Source organism: Oncorhynchus gorbuscha, linkage group LG14 (assembly GCF_021184085.1).
Source record: "Oncorhynchus gorbuscha isolate QuinsamMale2020 ecotype Even-year linkage group LG14, OgorEven_v1.0, whole genome shotgun sequence".
Lineage (NCBI taxonomy): Eukaryota > Metazoa > Chordata > Actinopteri > Salmoniformes > Salmonidae > Oncorhynchus > Oncorhynchus gorbuscha.
In genome coordinates this window covers 63,855,987-63,871,791 of record NC_060186.1, presented here as the reverse complement: position 1 = coordinate 63,871,791, position 15,805 = coordinate 63,855,987, and the positions used below count along the sequence as shown (strand labels likewise).

Genomic DNA, 15,805 nt, shown 5'->3' with positions numbered 1-15,805 from the left:
GGGTGTGAGTGTTGACGAGGACAAGGCTGGAGATCACTCTGTCATGCTGATTGAGTTTGAATGACAGACTGGAAGCATAAAAAGGAGGCTGGTGCTTGGAATCATTGTTCTTCCTCTGTCAACCATGGTTTCCTGCAAGGAAACACGTGCAGTCATCATTGCTTTGCACAAAAAGGGCTTCACAGGAAAGGATATTGCTAAATCAACCATTTATCGGATCATCAAGAACTTCAAGGAAAGCGGTTCAATTGTTGTGAAGAAGGCTTCAGGGCACCCAAGAAAGTCCAGCAAGCGCCAGGACCGTCTCCTAAAGTTTATTCAGCTGGTGATCGGGGCACCAGCAGTACAGAGCTTGCTCAGGAATGGCAGCAGGCAGGTGTGAGTGCATCTGCACGCACAGTGAGGAGAAGACTTTTGGAGGATGGCTTGGTGTCAAGAAGGGCAGCAAAGAAGCCACTTCTCTCCAAGAAAAACATCAGGGACAGACTGATATTCTGCAAAGGGTACAGGGATTGGACTGCTGAGGACTGGGGTAAAGTCGTTTTCTCTGATGAATCCCCTTTCCGATTGTTTGGGGCATCCGGAAAAAAGCTTGTTCGGAGAAGACAAGGTGAGCGCTACCATCAGTCCAGTGTCATGCCAACAGTAAAGCATCCTGAGACCATTCATGTGTGGGGTTGCTTCTCAGCCAAGGGAGTGGGCTCACTCACAATTTTGCCTAAGAACACAGCCATGAATAAAGAATGGTACCAACACATTCTCCGAGAGCAACTTCTCCCAACCATCCAGCAACAGTTTGGTGACGAACAATGCCTTTTCCAGCATGATGGAGCGCCTTTCCATAAGGCAAAAGTGATAACTAAGTGGCTCGGGGAACAAAACATGGATATTTTGGAAACTCCCCAGACCTTAATCACATTGAGAACTTGTGGTCAATCCTCAAGAGGTGGGTGGACAAACAAAACCCCACAAATTCTGACAAACTCCAAGCATTGATTAAGCAAGAATGGGCTGCCATCAGTCAGGATGTGGCCCAGATGTTAATTGAAAGCATGCCAGGGCGGATTGCAGAGGTCTTGAAAAAGAAGGGTGAACACTGCAAATATTGACACTTTGCATCAACTTCATGTTATTGTCAATTAAAGCCTTTGACACTTATGAAATGCTTGTAATTATACTTCAGTATTCCATAGTAACATCTGACAAAAATATCTAACGACACTGAAGCAGCAAACTTTGTGGAAATTAATATTTGTGTCATTCTCAAATTTTTTGGCCATGACTGTACATTGTAGAATAATCATGAAGACATCAAAACTGTGAAATAACACATATGGAATCATATGCAGTGGGGCAAAAAAAGTAATTAGTCAGCCACCAATTGTGCAAGTTATCCCACTTAAAAAGATGAGAGAGGCCTGTAATTTTAATCATAGGTACACTTCAACTATGACAGACAAAATGAGAAAAAAAATCCAGAAGATCACATTGTAGGATTTTTAATGAATTTATTTGCAAATGATGGTGGAAAATAAGTATTTGGTCAATAACAAAAGTTTATCTCAATACTTTGTTATATACCCTTGTATATTTCGTCATCTTATATAATATGGAGATTATTGTAAAATATCATCTTAAAGACTTATCTTCCTCAATACAGGTTGAATAAATAAATACTAAATCATGTATTTATAAAGTTTTTTTAAATAAACATTTGTTCTTTTAGTCTGTTGATTCTAGATCCAGTTGGGACCTGGAGAGAGCGACAGATCCACGCAACATGGCAACTCACAGGAGAAACTGTGACAAGACTTAATGTTGAGGTGAGTAAGCCAAGGTTTTTTTGTGAAGACTCCTGTAAATGTGGTCTTTAGCTGGAGGATTAATTGGTCAGTTCAGAATATAAAACTGTGAAACATGGATCCCTGTTTGATTATTGGTGAGTCCATCATAAATACACTGGCTGCCTGGAATAGACTCATGTCCATCCACGTTGCCTTGAGGAGAAGTCTTTAACAATGTAGCCTCTTCTAGAATGAGTAGGCCCTTGACAGTGCACTGTGGCTTAGCTCCACTACCACGAGAAGGCACACACACATTTGTTTTACTTTTCTCATGGAAACCAAACAATTGATTCCCATTTCTAAACCTAACCCCTCACCCTAACCCTAACCCTAAACCTAACCCTAAATCTAACCCTAAACCTAACCCTAACCTTAACCTCAAACCCAAACCCAAACCTAACCCTTAACCCTAATTGTAACCTTAACCCTATAGCTGACCCCTAAGCCTAAAATAGCCTTTTTCCATGTTAAAATGTTCACTTGTTTTTTTGCTATCCTTGTGAGGACTTCTGGTCCCCACAAGTATAATACAATCATGAACACGCACACACACAATGGAATAAAATACTATATAAGAATAAGTACTATCATCTCTCCCAGTCATTCTGGAAAATCCATTTCCATATTTGTTTCTCCTGTTGACTGTGTGGACAAACGAGGGCCTGTTTGATGTGTTCAGAGCTGCAGCACAGATGCCACAGTTTCAGCTATGCTGGACGTCATCTCACTGATGCTTCTCGGAAAACAGAAAAAACACCATGTGCAGTGCACCACCTCTAAAATTAGCGTGCAGCACATGAAGAAAAAAAAGACAAAAAGAAGAAGAAAGAAAGAGTCACAAGCGCCCCACCCTGCCTGGCGAGAGGCCGGGGCCGAGATCTCCCATAGCGACGGACGGAGCACTTCGCTTCATCAAAGGTGCACGGCACGCCGCACACTTTCCGAATACAGCACCGCCAGAAATGTGGAAATCTGATTTCAGAACCCTTATGATTTTGGTTGTTGGGGCTGCAGAAACTTTTGGTGTGGTTTGCACACAGCTAAACGAATGGGCCTGCCATGCCAGTTAGAGAGGGAGAGTCCCCTCTCTCTATGTTATTCTCATCAGTTCTGCAGCCGTTCTGTTGTGTGTAAACAAAAACAGAGAAGCACACCTTTAACTTATTTACCAGATGCTCAGAAAGGGAAGAAAATAACCAGCTTTGAGTTTGGAGAGGGATTTAGTTTGAGGCCTGTGTAGCAGGTGAAGGAGGACCCCTTTAAACCAAGCATATCTCACACAGCATATCTCACACAGCATATCTCACACAGCATATCTCACAGTTGTTTTTAGCTAAACCATAATACATGGGCATAACAGAAATATACACACACAGTCTTATCTGACAGTGTGCAGTGCTCATGGTAGTCTACCCTAATAGAACTGAGGAGTGTCACTCTGCATTGTCACAAACAGCTTATGGCAAAGTGACAAGTCTGCTCGTCAGAGCTGTGGTAGAAGTGAGTCATAGTAGATCATTACTGTGACCTCTAACCTTGGTCCCCTAGGAGAGGAAGGGGAGGAGGTGGGGTGGAAGGGGGGGTTGCTGATATAAATCTAGCCCTAAAGCCAGCCCCTGGGGGGTGAGAAACACTGGCTGACACAGAGTACCGGAACCAAGTGGAGTTGGATTAGGGGGCAAGGGGGTAACATTCAGGAGTACACCTCACGTGTCCCCCACCCTGGGAGCAGTATTTCCCCTCAATCCAATGAAAGGTTTATAGACTGTAGCTATAAAGGCAAACCATTAAATCTAACATTGTTTTAACACAAGCATTTTCTTCCAACCCCCTCTCCCCATCTTCCGACCTAAAAGTGTGTGTGTGTGGGGGGGGGGGGGGTAAAGTTTTACTGTTGAACATTTAGTTGATTTTCATCACATTTTCATTAACTTTGTCAGCGAAGTGACTTCCTCCTGAAGTCCATTAAAATGGTGTGCTGTGGCAAGGTAGGGAGGGAGGGAGGGAGGGAGGGAGGGAGGGAGGGAGGGAGGGAGGGAGGGAGGGAGGGAGGGAGGGAGGGAGGGAGGGAGGGGGAGGGAGGGAGGGAGGGAGGGAGGGAGAGAGGGAGGGAGGGAGACGGGCAGGTAGAAAGGCACGCAGACAGGCTGAAAGGCAGACAGGGAGGCAGGCAGGCAGGCAGGCAGACAGACAAGCAGGCAGACAGACAGACAGACAGACAGACAGACAGACAGACAGACAGACAGACAGACAGACAGACAGACAGACAGACAGACAGACAGACAGACAGACAGACAGACAGACAGACAGACAGACAGACAGACAGACAGACAGGCAGGCAGGCAGGCAGGCAGGCAGGCAGGCAGGGCTATAGGGGGGGACCATGTGCTGCTCTGAGTTCTGTGGTTGGGGTCTACACTACAGAAATGGACCCCAGATGAGAACTCTCGGGGGAACGGATGCAAGGTAAAATAAAATAACATGTGTAGGCCAGGGGATTGAAACTGATGGACCGGAACTGCTCTAGCACAAAATGGCTGCTTGTTGCATCACCCAGGTGGGTGCTGGGTAAGATTAGGTATTAGGTCATCTTTTTACTGAGGAATGTAAAAGTTTTTCTTAAATATTTGTGTTTTGCTGTATTTTACTTGTTTTATATTGTATTAGATTTTTGTTTTTATCTCATGAAATTGTATATGCAGGACTCCCTTGTGAAAAAGAGACTGGTCTCAATGTTGACTCCCTGCTTAAAAAAAGGTTAAAAAAATTAAAATAACATCTGTCTGTTGCACAATGACTTCTCAATATACACAATGGCAAAACATCAGAGACTGAGTGAAAGTTGTTATCTTAGGACTTAGGGGCTTAAGGATAAGACATTTCACCATTATACAGCCGTTTGGAAATGTAACTCCGGTACTATTAAACGATAGATGAACTTGAGTTGAAAGCATATATTTGTTAAAATGGATTGTTTCCCCAAAAGCCTACCAGAAAAGTCTTCGCTGATTGAAAAAACAACCATGATGGGTTGCTCTCTGCAAGTGAGTGCATGCATGTGTCTGAGTTTAAAACCAACATTCCATGGTTCCAATGTGCGCTCGTATAAAAAACATTATATTTAGAGCTTCTTGAGCTGCCTTGTGTTCCGTTCCAAACTCTGTCTAATGCAAACACAGCAGAAAACAGTCTGTCAAACTCCACAACCTTTCCTCTCTCGTTCTCTCTCGCTCTCTCTTCTTCTCACTCTCTCATTATCTACCCCGCCAGTGTGGCTCCAGTATGTATTTCATCTGTGTCTTTTAGGACTATTCCCAGTCACTAGGCTAGTGATTGCATTACTTCTCTGAGAACAATACAAGTATACAGATATTAATTCTAACCTTTATGTCTGTGCTCTGTCTTGGACATGTGATATGTTTTGTTTTTGCCATCCCATCCTGCCATTATCTGTCCATATGAATCAAGTATGAGCATTAATCCCCTGTTGTTTGTCACTTGGAGTGTTGTTCATTAGTGTTCATTCATTCTAACGCCCCGTTTATACCTGGTGCTAACATGGGTCCTTTGTCCTGATCTTGTCTATCTTCTTATTGTGCCAACCTTTACAGAAATATGTCTACATATATTATTAAAATGTGTCTGTTATCCGTCCATTGTATCTGCATTGTGGACACATTTCCTGGTCCCTTCCTTTATGCTAATTACACCTGTGTCTGTGTGTGTGCATATGGAGCAGGGACACCTGTGTCTGTGTGTGTGCATATGGAGCAGGGACACCTGTGTCTGTGTGTGTGTTTGTTTGTCTTTATTAATTAAAGCAGCTGTAGTCATTGTGTCTTGCTGAGGGCCCATTGTGTCTGTCTGATAGCTTGCAGCCTGTCATGTCTCAAATCGCACAGTCAACAAACTCACAGCACCTCACAGCCCAGCCCAGCCCAGCCCAGCCCAGCCCAGCCCAGCCCAGCCCAGCCTAGCACAGACACAATACAAATCGCTCACACACTGACACACAACTCAGCTTGTTGGTTTTCTTTCTCTCTCTCTCCCTACTTCCCCCTCTCTCTCTTTCTCTCTCTCAAGTTAAGAAGATGAACTTTTCCCAGGGGTTCATTTTTACCTCTGGTTTCCTTCCCAGGGATCTGTGCAATGCCATGTAAACCTACTGGAGGAAAACATCTCGCTGTGTTTTCCCAGTCCTCCTCAGAGACCTTATAACATCTGTATAGATGTAGCAGCCTTGGACCCTTCTGTGATTCTGTACCCCACTGCAGGCCATTACATCACTTACACTGACCCTTTCAAAACACACCGCCAGGCTCCAGTTACTGTACGTTTATCATAAGAGGTGTAAATGCTTCATCTTGGCATCCACTGTTAGAGAGTTAGCTTTTAACCTTGTCTTCTCTGTTATTTTGCGGCTAATTTATGTGGGAGAGGTTCTGCTACTTTTGACCCCGTGACATCCTTAGTTTGATTTGAATGCTTTTCAACACGAATTGGGAAGTCAGCTGGACAAGTGTGGACAATTGGAGCAACCAAAGTGTTTTCTCATGATAAATACACATTATTTATTTACAAATAAAGTGGTTATAATAGAAATAAATACAAATAAAAATCTGAGCATTGTACTTCATGTGGTATTGCACCCATTTTGAAATGTACATCAGAAATACATTTTCAAAACCAGTAAAGGATTATTCCTCTGAGTAAAATATTTATTTTTTCCCCAACTTTAAGTAGACATAAATATATTCATATATATTTGTTTTTTAATCTTCTTCCAAAATAGCTATGTTTGTGTCTTTTCTGTCATATAAATAAAACGTCTTCATTGGGAAACCGGGTGTCCATATAACCTCCCTCTCTCTCTCTTTCTGAGTCTCTCCATCCCTCCATCCTTCTGTCTCGGTGTGTCTCACCGGCAGCCACATCCCTCCACCACCATATCCTGGTAGTTTTTGAGGATGACCTTCTCATACTCGTCCAGATAGAGCAGTGATATGGGACTGAGCTCTGTGGGCACGCAGCACGCCCGGGGGATGTTGGAGTTCACAGAGTTGACCAGCGTCTGAACGATGGCGTGGTTGGTGGAGTTGAGGTGGTCGGCCAATGGGAAGGGGCACTCCCCGTGGCAGTAGAAGGCATGGTAGCCAGGGGGTGCAACTATCCACTCATTCCAGCCCACGTCGCTGAAGTCCACGTAGAGGGCATGTCTGCGGCAGTTGGCCTTGTGTTGGTGCTTCTTCCTCTGTTTCCTGTGGCCTGCTGCCTGCCTCTTGTCCCTGTGCAGCACCGCATTCCCCTGCCTGTCATGACCGTAGGTCACCAGCAGGGGGCGAGCCTGGGGCCATGAGTCCTGGTCCCCGTGGAGGGAGCGGCTTACCCTGACGTGTCGTCTCTGTCTTTGGCCCTCTTCGCCCTCCAGGGTGTCTGGGTGGAGCATCTCAACCAGGAAGCCGTGGTTGTGGCGCCCCCCGGAGGTCCACTGTGACACGGCGGGGCTGACGTCAAAGCTCTCCCAGCGGCTCAGAGAGTCCTGCACCAGCCGTGTGTCCAAGAGGCGTGTCAGGGGTTCCCCACGGGGAGACGCAGGGGCTCCAAACACCTCGTACACGTTGATACGATGGAAGCCACCAGCACTGGTCCTGGAGCTGTTACTGCTGTTGTGACTGGTGTTACTGGTGGGAGCTGCTGTGGCCCCCAGGACCTGGTCCCTGTATACCCGGAGCTCTGCAGAGGTGATAAGCTCTTCTCCAGGGATGGAGGTGAGGTTGAAGAAGAACTGCTGGGTTGTCCTGCCCTTCAGACTGGCCAGAGCCTCCATGGACTCTACAAGAGAGGAAAAGGAGAGAGCTAGGGTCAGTGGATGATGTTGATATAGACATTTATGTCTATGATCAGGACATGCTTTTTTTACTGCAAAGGTTGTGTTGATAAAGGTGGTAGAGTAACTCTATGGAGAAAGTTACTGGGAATGGAGGACAGCCACTAGATACAGTGCTCACACGGAGAGCATGCTGCAATGTATTTAAAAAATGTAGAGGCAAACATGTATGTCTTTATAGATTATACAGGAACAGGGAAGAAGATTGACAAAGGTTTACTGTCCTGATAAACTGATATTCTTTCCACAGAGACATAGTTGTCATTCATGTCATCATACACACACTCACTAAATCCAGTGGAAAGGCAAAAGCTAACAGATATGACCATCCAGCTGCAATATGGTCAGATTCATAGATTTCATCAGAGTAAATGTCATGACATCAAAGCAGTGGTGTTCCAATGTTGATAAGATCAAGCCAAGACCAGTGATAGCATCTAACCATTATGCATGCGAGGCCACTAAATGCCATGGAGAATGTGCTGCCCTTTAGGATGTGGTTGCTCCATGATGGAGTGCTGTTATTATTGAATGTGTGGAAAAAGGAATTGTCGTCCATCATGGAATCATCAAAGCTAGATTATTATGACATGATTACGGGCCATAGGGAAGTATGGCTCATTTATCTTTATGTTTTTTACACCTTTTTGTAGCAGTCTATACATACACATGTTATTCCTATGTGTATATTTGGCCTGATTGAGAATGAATTACTAACATTAGTGTGTAAAACAAATTTTGGATACATATGTCAATGTCAGCACTTATATTTTCTTGATTGTAGTCAAACTTTTTACATTTACCTTTAAGTGTTTTACAGATGGCACAAAGACATGCTTGTTATCTGTTTGGAGTGGTAAAATAAACACTAACTTTGAACTCAGGGCGTTTTCAAAGGAGGCATTTAGGAAATTCCACCCCCTCATCCTAAATCTCTCTCCAGAAGCACAAAGACCTCAATTAGACCCATCAATCCTTATTGATGTGGGAAAACCCCTTCTCTCTATTTCTCTCCTTCAAACCCCTTCTCTCCTTCTCTCTATTTCTCTCCTTCTCTCTTTCGCCCACTCACTCCAAAATCCCTCTCAACCCTTCGCTCTCTCTATCTCTCTCTGAACCCCAAATCCCCCTCTCTCTCTCTCTCTTTAGCTCCAAATCTTTCCCCCCTCCCATGTCTCCCTCTCTCTCTCTATCCAGAACCCTGCTGTGTGAGTGAAGGAGGTACTGCATGCACTGTGTGAACAACATGTTGGGGCTTGTCTAAGAGTTGTGAAGCACAGATATGAGTGCATCAACATTCCTCATTTCTTGGCTCTTTGTGGGCCAAAACAAAAGATAACGGCTAATATCAGGTCCTTCATCTCTGCTGTCTATGGCAGCCGGTTACTGAGTTATGCCTGGAAATGTTCTGTTTGGCAAAAATAACTAAATATAATTGAAACCCGATATTACAGAAATGAATTGCCTCTCTGAAATGAATATCACGGAACAGATGTGAAGAATGGATAAGGCTTCAGGCTTTGACATTATGGTTTACATGTGTAGCTACACGTATATTAAACATATAGGACCCCCCACTCTTCCCACCTCTACCATAGGAACAATCAAAATACCCCAAACCGTGCTGCGCTGGAGCATTGGATGAAAAGACAGGAGGATGCAACGGTAAACAACTGAAGTGGCTGAAATGTATCCCAAATGGCTACAATTAAGGTCAAGCGGAGGTTTACACTAGTGGAGGGAGTGGTCTCAGTCCCCGTCACCATACCTGTGTGGTTTTGTAGTGTGTCAGTGGTGTTTGTAGTATTTATGTGGTGTTTGTAGTGCCAGTGATGTTTGTAGTATGCCAGTGATGTTTGTAGTATGCCAGTGATGTTTGTAGTATGTCAGTGATGTTTGTAGTATGTCAGTGATGTTTTTAGTGTTTCGGTGGTGTTTGTAGTATGCCGGTGATGTTTGTAGTATGTCAGTGATGTTTGTAGTGCCAGTGATGTTTGTAGTGCCAGTGATGTTTGTAGTATGTCAGTGATGTTTGTAGTGCCAGTGATGTTTGTAGTGTGTCAGTGATGTTTGTAGTGCCAGTGATGTTTGTAGTATGTCAGTGATGTTTGTAGTATGTCAGTGGTGTTTATAGTGCCAGTGGTGTTTGTAGTGCCAGTGATGTTTGTAGTATGTCAGTGGTGTTTGTAGTATGTCAGTGATGTTTGTAGTGCCAGTGATGTTTGTAGTATGTCAGTGATGTTTGTAGTGCCAGTGATGTTTGTAGTATGTCAGTGGTGTTTGTAGTATGTCAGTGATGTTTGTAGTGCCAGTGATGTTTGTAGTATGTCAGTGATGTTTGTAGTGCCAGTGATGTTTGTAGTGTTTCGGTGGTGTTTGTAGTGCCAGTGGTGTTTGTAGTGCCAGTGATGTTTGTAGTATGTCAGTGATGTTTGTAGTGCCAGTGGTGTTTGTAGTGCCAGTGGTGTTTGTAGTGCCAGTGATGTTTGTAGTATGTCAGTGATGTTTGTAGTGCCAGTGATGTTTGTAGTGTTTCAGTGGTGTTTGTAGTGCCAGTGGTGTTTGTAGTGCCAGTGGTGTTTGTAGTGCCAGTGATGTTTGTAGTATGTCAGTGATGTTTGTAGTGCCAGTGGTGTTTGTAGTGCCAGTGGTGTTTGTAGTGCCAGTGATGTTTGTAGTATGTCAGTGATGTTTGTAGTATGTCAGTGATGTTTGTAGTATGCCAGTGGTGTTTGTAGTGTGTCAGTGGTGTTTGTAGTGCCAGTGATGTTTGTAGTGCCAGTGATGTTTGTAGTATGTCAGTGATGTTTGTAGTGCCAGTGGTGTTTGTAGTGCCAGTGGTGTTTGTAGTGTGTCAGTGGTGTTTGTAGTGTCAGTGATGTTTGTAGTATGTCAGTGATGTTTGTAGTATGTCAGTGGTGTTTGTAGTATGTTAGTGGTGTTTGTAGTATGTCAGTGGTGTTTGTAGTATGTCAGTGATGTTTGTAGTGCCAGTGATGTTTGTAGTGTGTCAGTGGTGTTTGTAGTATGTCAGTGATGTTTGTAGTATGTCAGTGGTGTTTGTAGTATGTCAGTGATGTTTGTAGTGCCAGTGGTGTTTGTAGTATGTCAGTGATGTTTGTAGTATGTCAGTGATGTTTGTAGTATGTCAGTGGTGTTTGTAGTGCCAGTGGTGTTTGTAGTGCCAGTGATGTTTGTAGTGCCAGTGGTGTTTGTAGTATGTCAGTGGTGTTTGTAGTATGTCAGTGATGTTTGTAGTGCTAGTGATGTTTGTAGTGTGTCAGTGGTGTTTGTAGTGCCAGTGGTGTTTGTAGTGCCAGTGATGTTTGTAGTATGTCAGTGATGTTTGTAGTGCCAGTGATGTTTGTAGTGTGTCAGTGGTGTTTGTAGTGCCAGTGGTGTTTGTAGTGCCAGTGATGTTTGTAGTATGTCAGTGATGTTTGTAGTATGTCAGTGATGTTGTAGTATGTCAGTGGTGTTTTTAGTGTTTCAGTGATGTTTGTAGTGCCAGTGGTGTTTGTAGTATGTCAGTGATGTTTGTAGTGCCAGTGGTGTTTGTAGTGCCAGTGATGTTTGTAGTATGTCAGTGATGTTTGTAGTGCCAGTGATGTTTGTAGTGCCAGTGATGTTTGTAGTATGTCAGTGATGTTTGTAGTATGTCAGTGGTGTTTGTAGTGCCAGTGATGTTTGTAGTGCCAGTGATGTTTGTAGTGCCAGTGGTGTTTGTAGTGCCAGTGATGTTTGTAGTGTGTCAGTGGTGTTTGTAGTGCCAGTGGTGTTTGTAGTGCCAGTGGTGTTTGTAGTGCCAGTGGTGTTTGTAGTATGTCAGTGGTGTTTGTAGTATGTCAGTGATGTTTGTAGTGCCAGTGGTGTTTGTAGTGCCAGTGATGTTTGTAGTGCCAGTGATGTTTGTAGTATGTCAGTGGTGTTTGTAGTGCCAGTGGTGTTTGTAGTGCCAGTGGTGTTTGTAGTGCCAGTGGTGTTTGTAGTGCCAGTGGTGTTTGTAGTGCCAGTGATGTTTGTAGTATGTCAGTGATGTTTGTAGTGCCAGTGATGTTTGTAGTGCCAGTGATGTTTGTAGTATGTCAGTGGTGTTTGTAGTGCCAGTGATGTTTGTAGTATGTCAGTGGTGTTTGTAGTGCCAGTGGTGTTTGTAGTGCCAGTGGTGTTTGTAGTGCCAGTGGTGTTTGTAGTGCCAGTGATGTTTGTAGTGCCAGTGGTGTTTGTAGTGCCAGTGGTGTTTGTAGTGCCAGTGGTGTTTGTAGTGCCAGTGGTGTTTGTAGTGCCAGTGATGTTTGTAGTATGTCAGTGATGTTTGTAGTGCCAGTGGTGTTTTTAGTGTTTCAGTGGTGTTTGTAGTGTCAGTGGTGTTTGTAGTGTCAGTGGTGTTTGTAGTATGTCAGTGGTGTTTTTAGTGTTTCAGTGGTGTTTGTAGTGTCAGTGGTGTTTTTAGTGTTTCAGTGGTGTTTGTAGTGTCAGTGGTGTTTGTAGTGTCAGTGGTGTTTGTAGTATGTCAGTGGTGTTTTTAGTGTCAGTGGTGTTTGTAGTGTCAGTTGTGTTTGTAGTGTGTCAGTTAGTCCACTGGGTGTCATCCCTACCAGGCCTCAGGAGAGGAGAACTACCAACCAGCCACCCATCCTGACCCAACCACTCCAATGAGTCATTCACTGGGTGGAAACTTTCTTGTGCAGTGCAACACTCAGGAGTCTGTGTAGAAGGCCATCCATGGACACATTGGGCATATACCGTACACTACTGGAGCTAGAGCCAAAGACAGGTACTATCACATAGACTGTACAAAAAACTTTTTTTTTTTTTTTTAAGTTTCAATATTTGGTTTTCATGTTTCATTATTAACTGTTCTGGTGTGTTTTGTTGCAGCATTGTAAATGTAGTGCCCAAATGAACTATTTGCCTTGTAACACTAGACTAGAGGGTTAGACATCCTCTGAGCACATGCCTACCTCTCTACCTACTGCTATTATACAACATAGTACAGATACAATACCAAATCAAAAAACACCACCAGAGTTCACATCACCCAAAGAAAATGTCAATGTGTGCCTCCAGTTGAACTCTTGGATCAAATACCTCATATTTATTTGAGCATTTAGACCAAATGGCCCAAACTGAAACAATAATCTGGTCTGCATGTGTTTCTGAGGTATATAAATGTGTAGCTTTAATGTAAAATCACGCAGTCCGTGACGCATATGTAGCTACATAATAAGTATGTACGCCTAATTACGTGGTTCTATTATTTGAACGTGCGTAATTGCGCATAAAGAGTGCGCATTGAGAGAGCGATTGGAAAAGGATAACGCGCACCCCCAAAACCAGAATGAGTAATGAACTGACTAGTCCTGTCTAAAAATGAGACGGAGCTATGTCTGCCACAGTGGCCTCTGTCATACTGCGTGTGTAGACAGTGTAGTGTAATGTCATGTCGTGTGTTATTGAAGTAGCAGCAGGGCGATGACTATCACTTGCGCACGCACACCGCCCTTTCTTTATCCCTCTCCTGTGGTGCGTGTCTGGAAAAACTGTTTTCAGGGCCCACGCAAACACCATCAATTATTAAGAAACAAATGACCCTTGTGATACCACCCACCACCCTTGATGTTTTGATGCCTGTTATAGCACAGTCAATGGAATGTTCCGGGTAACGGGTTGCATCACTGAATATTTCAGGGATTCGGCTACTTTACACTTCAAAGTTACACATCAAGTACTTCTCTGTCGAACCCTGATAATGAGTTTTACTAGTTACATTGTTAAATTACCCTTTGTTGTTTTATGATCTACTTATGAAGGGTGTGTGTCCCTGACGCGTGTCACTCTGTTAGGATATGAGTGGGCCTGTCATAAAAAAAGTGTAATTGCTTTGAAAATCCTCTTCACACTCTGAGTCATGTTTAAATACAGGGTTGACATGTCTGAGGGAGCAGAGGTGCTCTACTTTGCCAGGTGAAATATGCCACTAATACGTACCTTCGTGGTGAAAGCTTCTAATCGTGTTGGCCTTGCTGGCGGCTCTCTCTGCGTGCCTCCCCATGCTCCGGGGCCGTTTAGTGCTGTGGTCTCCGTTCAACGAATGCATACGGTACAGGTCCACCATGTACTGAGGCACCACAGCCTGTCTGCTCGGGTTCGGCCTCCGCTTAAGTCCGAACATATTGAGGAGCCGCAGCTCGAACTCGTTGAGAAAGTTCTCAGACTGCTCCGGGCTCTGTTTCCCGGACTCACTGTACTTCCTCCGGCCGACCTCGGGGATTAGTCCCGCAGCGCCTCCCAGCAACACCTGAGCCAGCAGCAGTACCAAGAGAGAACGAAACACGGCGACCATGGTCAGTTAGTCCCTGCGAGGAGAGGAGAGCAGATTATGTCAATACACATGCGCCGCCGACACAGCACACAGACAGCTATCGACAGGAGAGACATTGGAGGTTCACTGTAAAATTCCTCCCAGCCCAGCTGCGATAAATTGTTTCTTCTTCCATATAATAGCAATGTGTAAAAGAAAAGACACGTCACTTTGAAGTAAAGAACATAAAGGTTGGCAATAACATCCCGCGGGCTATGCTTAGTGAAATAGGGGATTGATCTTTTAACATTATAGCGGCAAAACTAAAACACCAGAATATCAAGGTGAGAAAGTAATGAAAGAGATTTGTCAAACAAAAGGGGGGCGGTAGCCTACAGGAAAGGAGAAATCAAAGAAACTGGAAGAAGACAGAGAGAAGACGGCAGACAAAAAGTCTGCAATTACAGAAGAGATAGTGTTTGGTGGGGATGTATAAAGGAAATACCACGTAGACCACAGAACACACAAAGCATGACAGAATGTAAGCATCAAAAAGGTTCCAGTAGATACAGTTGTGGCAGCAGTCAGAAAGCGCTACAAGCGTCTTATTTGGTGAGGCTTTGACGGCAATGTATGACTATAATCCTGCGGGGTAGAGTTACTTCAAGGGGCTCGCAGGTGTGAGATATGACGTTCGTATCCTGGCCATATGTACCCCACTGCGCAGACAAGACATCAAAACACACCTAGGTCTACATCAAAAGTACATATCCTTAAGATACTACCAGTATTCTTTTTTGTATGTGCAGTATGTTTCGGAATTTATGTACCCCCTCCCGTGGTTATTCGATCCAGAATACTCAGCGGATGGACATTTTATGAGAGTTTCTCAACTTTTCTCTAAATATAAAAGTTGTCATTGACTTCAATAATGAATACCTCTAACTTGTTTTACCTGATAAGGAAGCGCTGTGTCCAGTCGTCCTTCCAGCTTTGGGCTCCAATAAATTCCACATTAATTCGTGTTTATTCCACGCTTTTCCTCTGCGGGCGAAAGACAATCCGTGCACTGCTCCGACCCCGTTCTCTCGCACATATCTCCGCAGCTGGGAATCTGGAGACGTCTTGGTCAATAGAATACAAAAATCGCCTAAAGTTATATCTATGAGGAGGAAGCAGACTGGTGTAGACAGGACGGATCTAAGTACAAAGCAGTGTCGTTGAACATCTTCAAATGCGAACTTTTAGATAAAGTTTAGCAGAGACCGGGTGTAGAAGATCAGACTGTATAGTGTGTGGCTGTGGGAGCTTAACCTCTCTCTCCTCAGCGCATCACACTAGCAGTCCAATTGATTGGTGCCTTCTCTTCCCCAACGAGGCTTTTTGTCGTACAGTGATGTCACCAACGCAGAGCTGTCAATCATGTCGATTCCAAAGCACCTCCTGTGCATTTTCAACCAGTCCTGCACCTACAGTAGCCTGCCCAAACTCGCGCTGCTACACAGACAAAATTCTCCTTTAAACCTTTAAATGTGTTTTGACTCTTACAAAATAACTCAAATATGAAATTTTCTTTGATTATAGTCCTAGACTTTTATTCGTTCGTGTGATATAACATTGTTAATTTTGACAGCTTCAAAATATCTAACTATAGGTTTCTTTTCCTTTCGGAAAATAGGATACTCATCGTAATGCATTCTTCTAATGTTGGTTCTCATTTCACGAGGCCTATATTTTTTCATTGTTAATCATAGAGAACAATAACTTGAA

General features: G+C 43.9%; 1 protein-coding gene across 1 annotated transcript; it reads right to left on the bottom strand.

Moving 5' to 3' along the window:
• Positions 1 to 6,544: 6,544 nt before the first annotated feature.
• On the bottom strand, positions 6,545 to 15,381 carry LOC123995697 (bone morphogenetic protein 2-like). The gene is made up of 3 exons (XM_046299365.1): positions 14,991 to 15,381; positions 13,723 to 14,090; positions 6,545 to 7,676 (listed from the first exon to the last, which is right to left on the bottom strand). Exons 2-3 carry the CDS (start codon positions 14,075 to 14,077, stop codon positions 6,763 to 6,765), a joined length of 1,269 nt encoding a protein of 422 aa, XP_046155321.1. The 5' UTR covers positions 14,078 to 14,090; positions 14,991 to 15,381; the 3' UTR covers positions 6,545 to 6,762.
• Between the last annotated feature and the right edge of the window lie 424 nt (positions 15,382 to 15,805).

Coding starts and splice junctions, on each gene's coding strand:
- LOC123995697 (XM_046299365.1), bottom strand. CDS start 14,077: ATGGTCGCCGTGTTTCGTTCTCTCTTGGTACTGCTGCTGGCTCAGGTG. Junction 7,677..13,722: donor TAGAAGCTTTCACCACGAAG/GTACGTATTAGT, acceptor CCTCTCTTGTAG/AGTCCATGGAGGCTCTGGCC.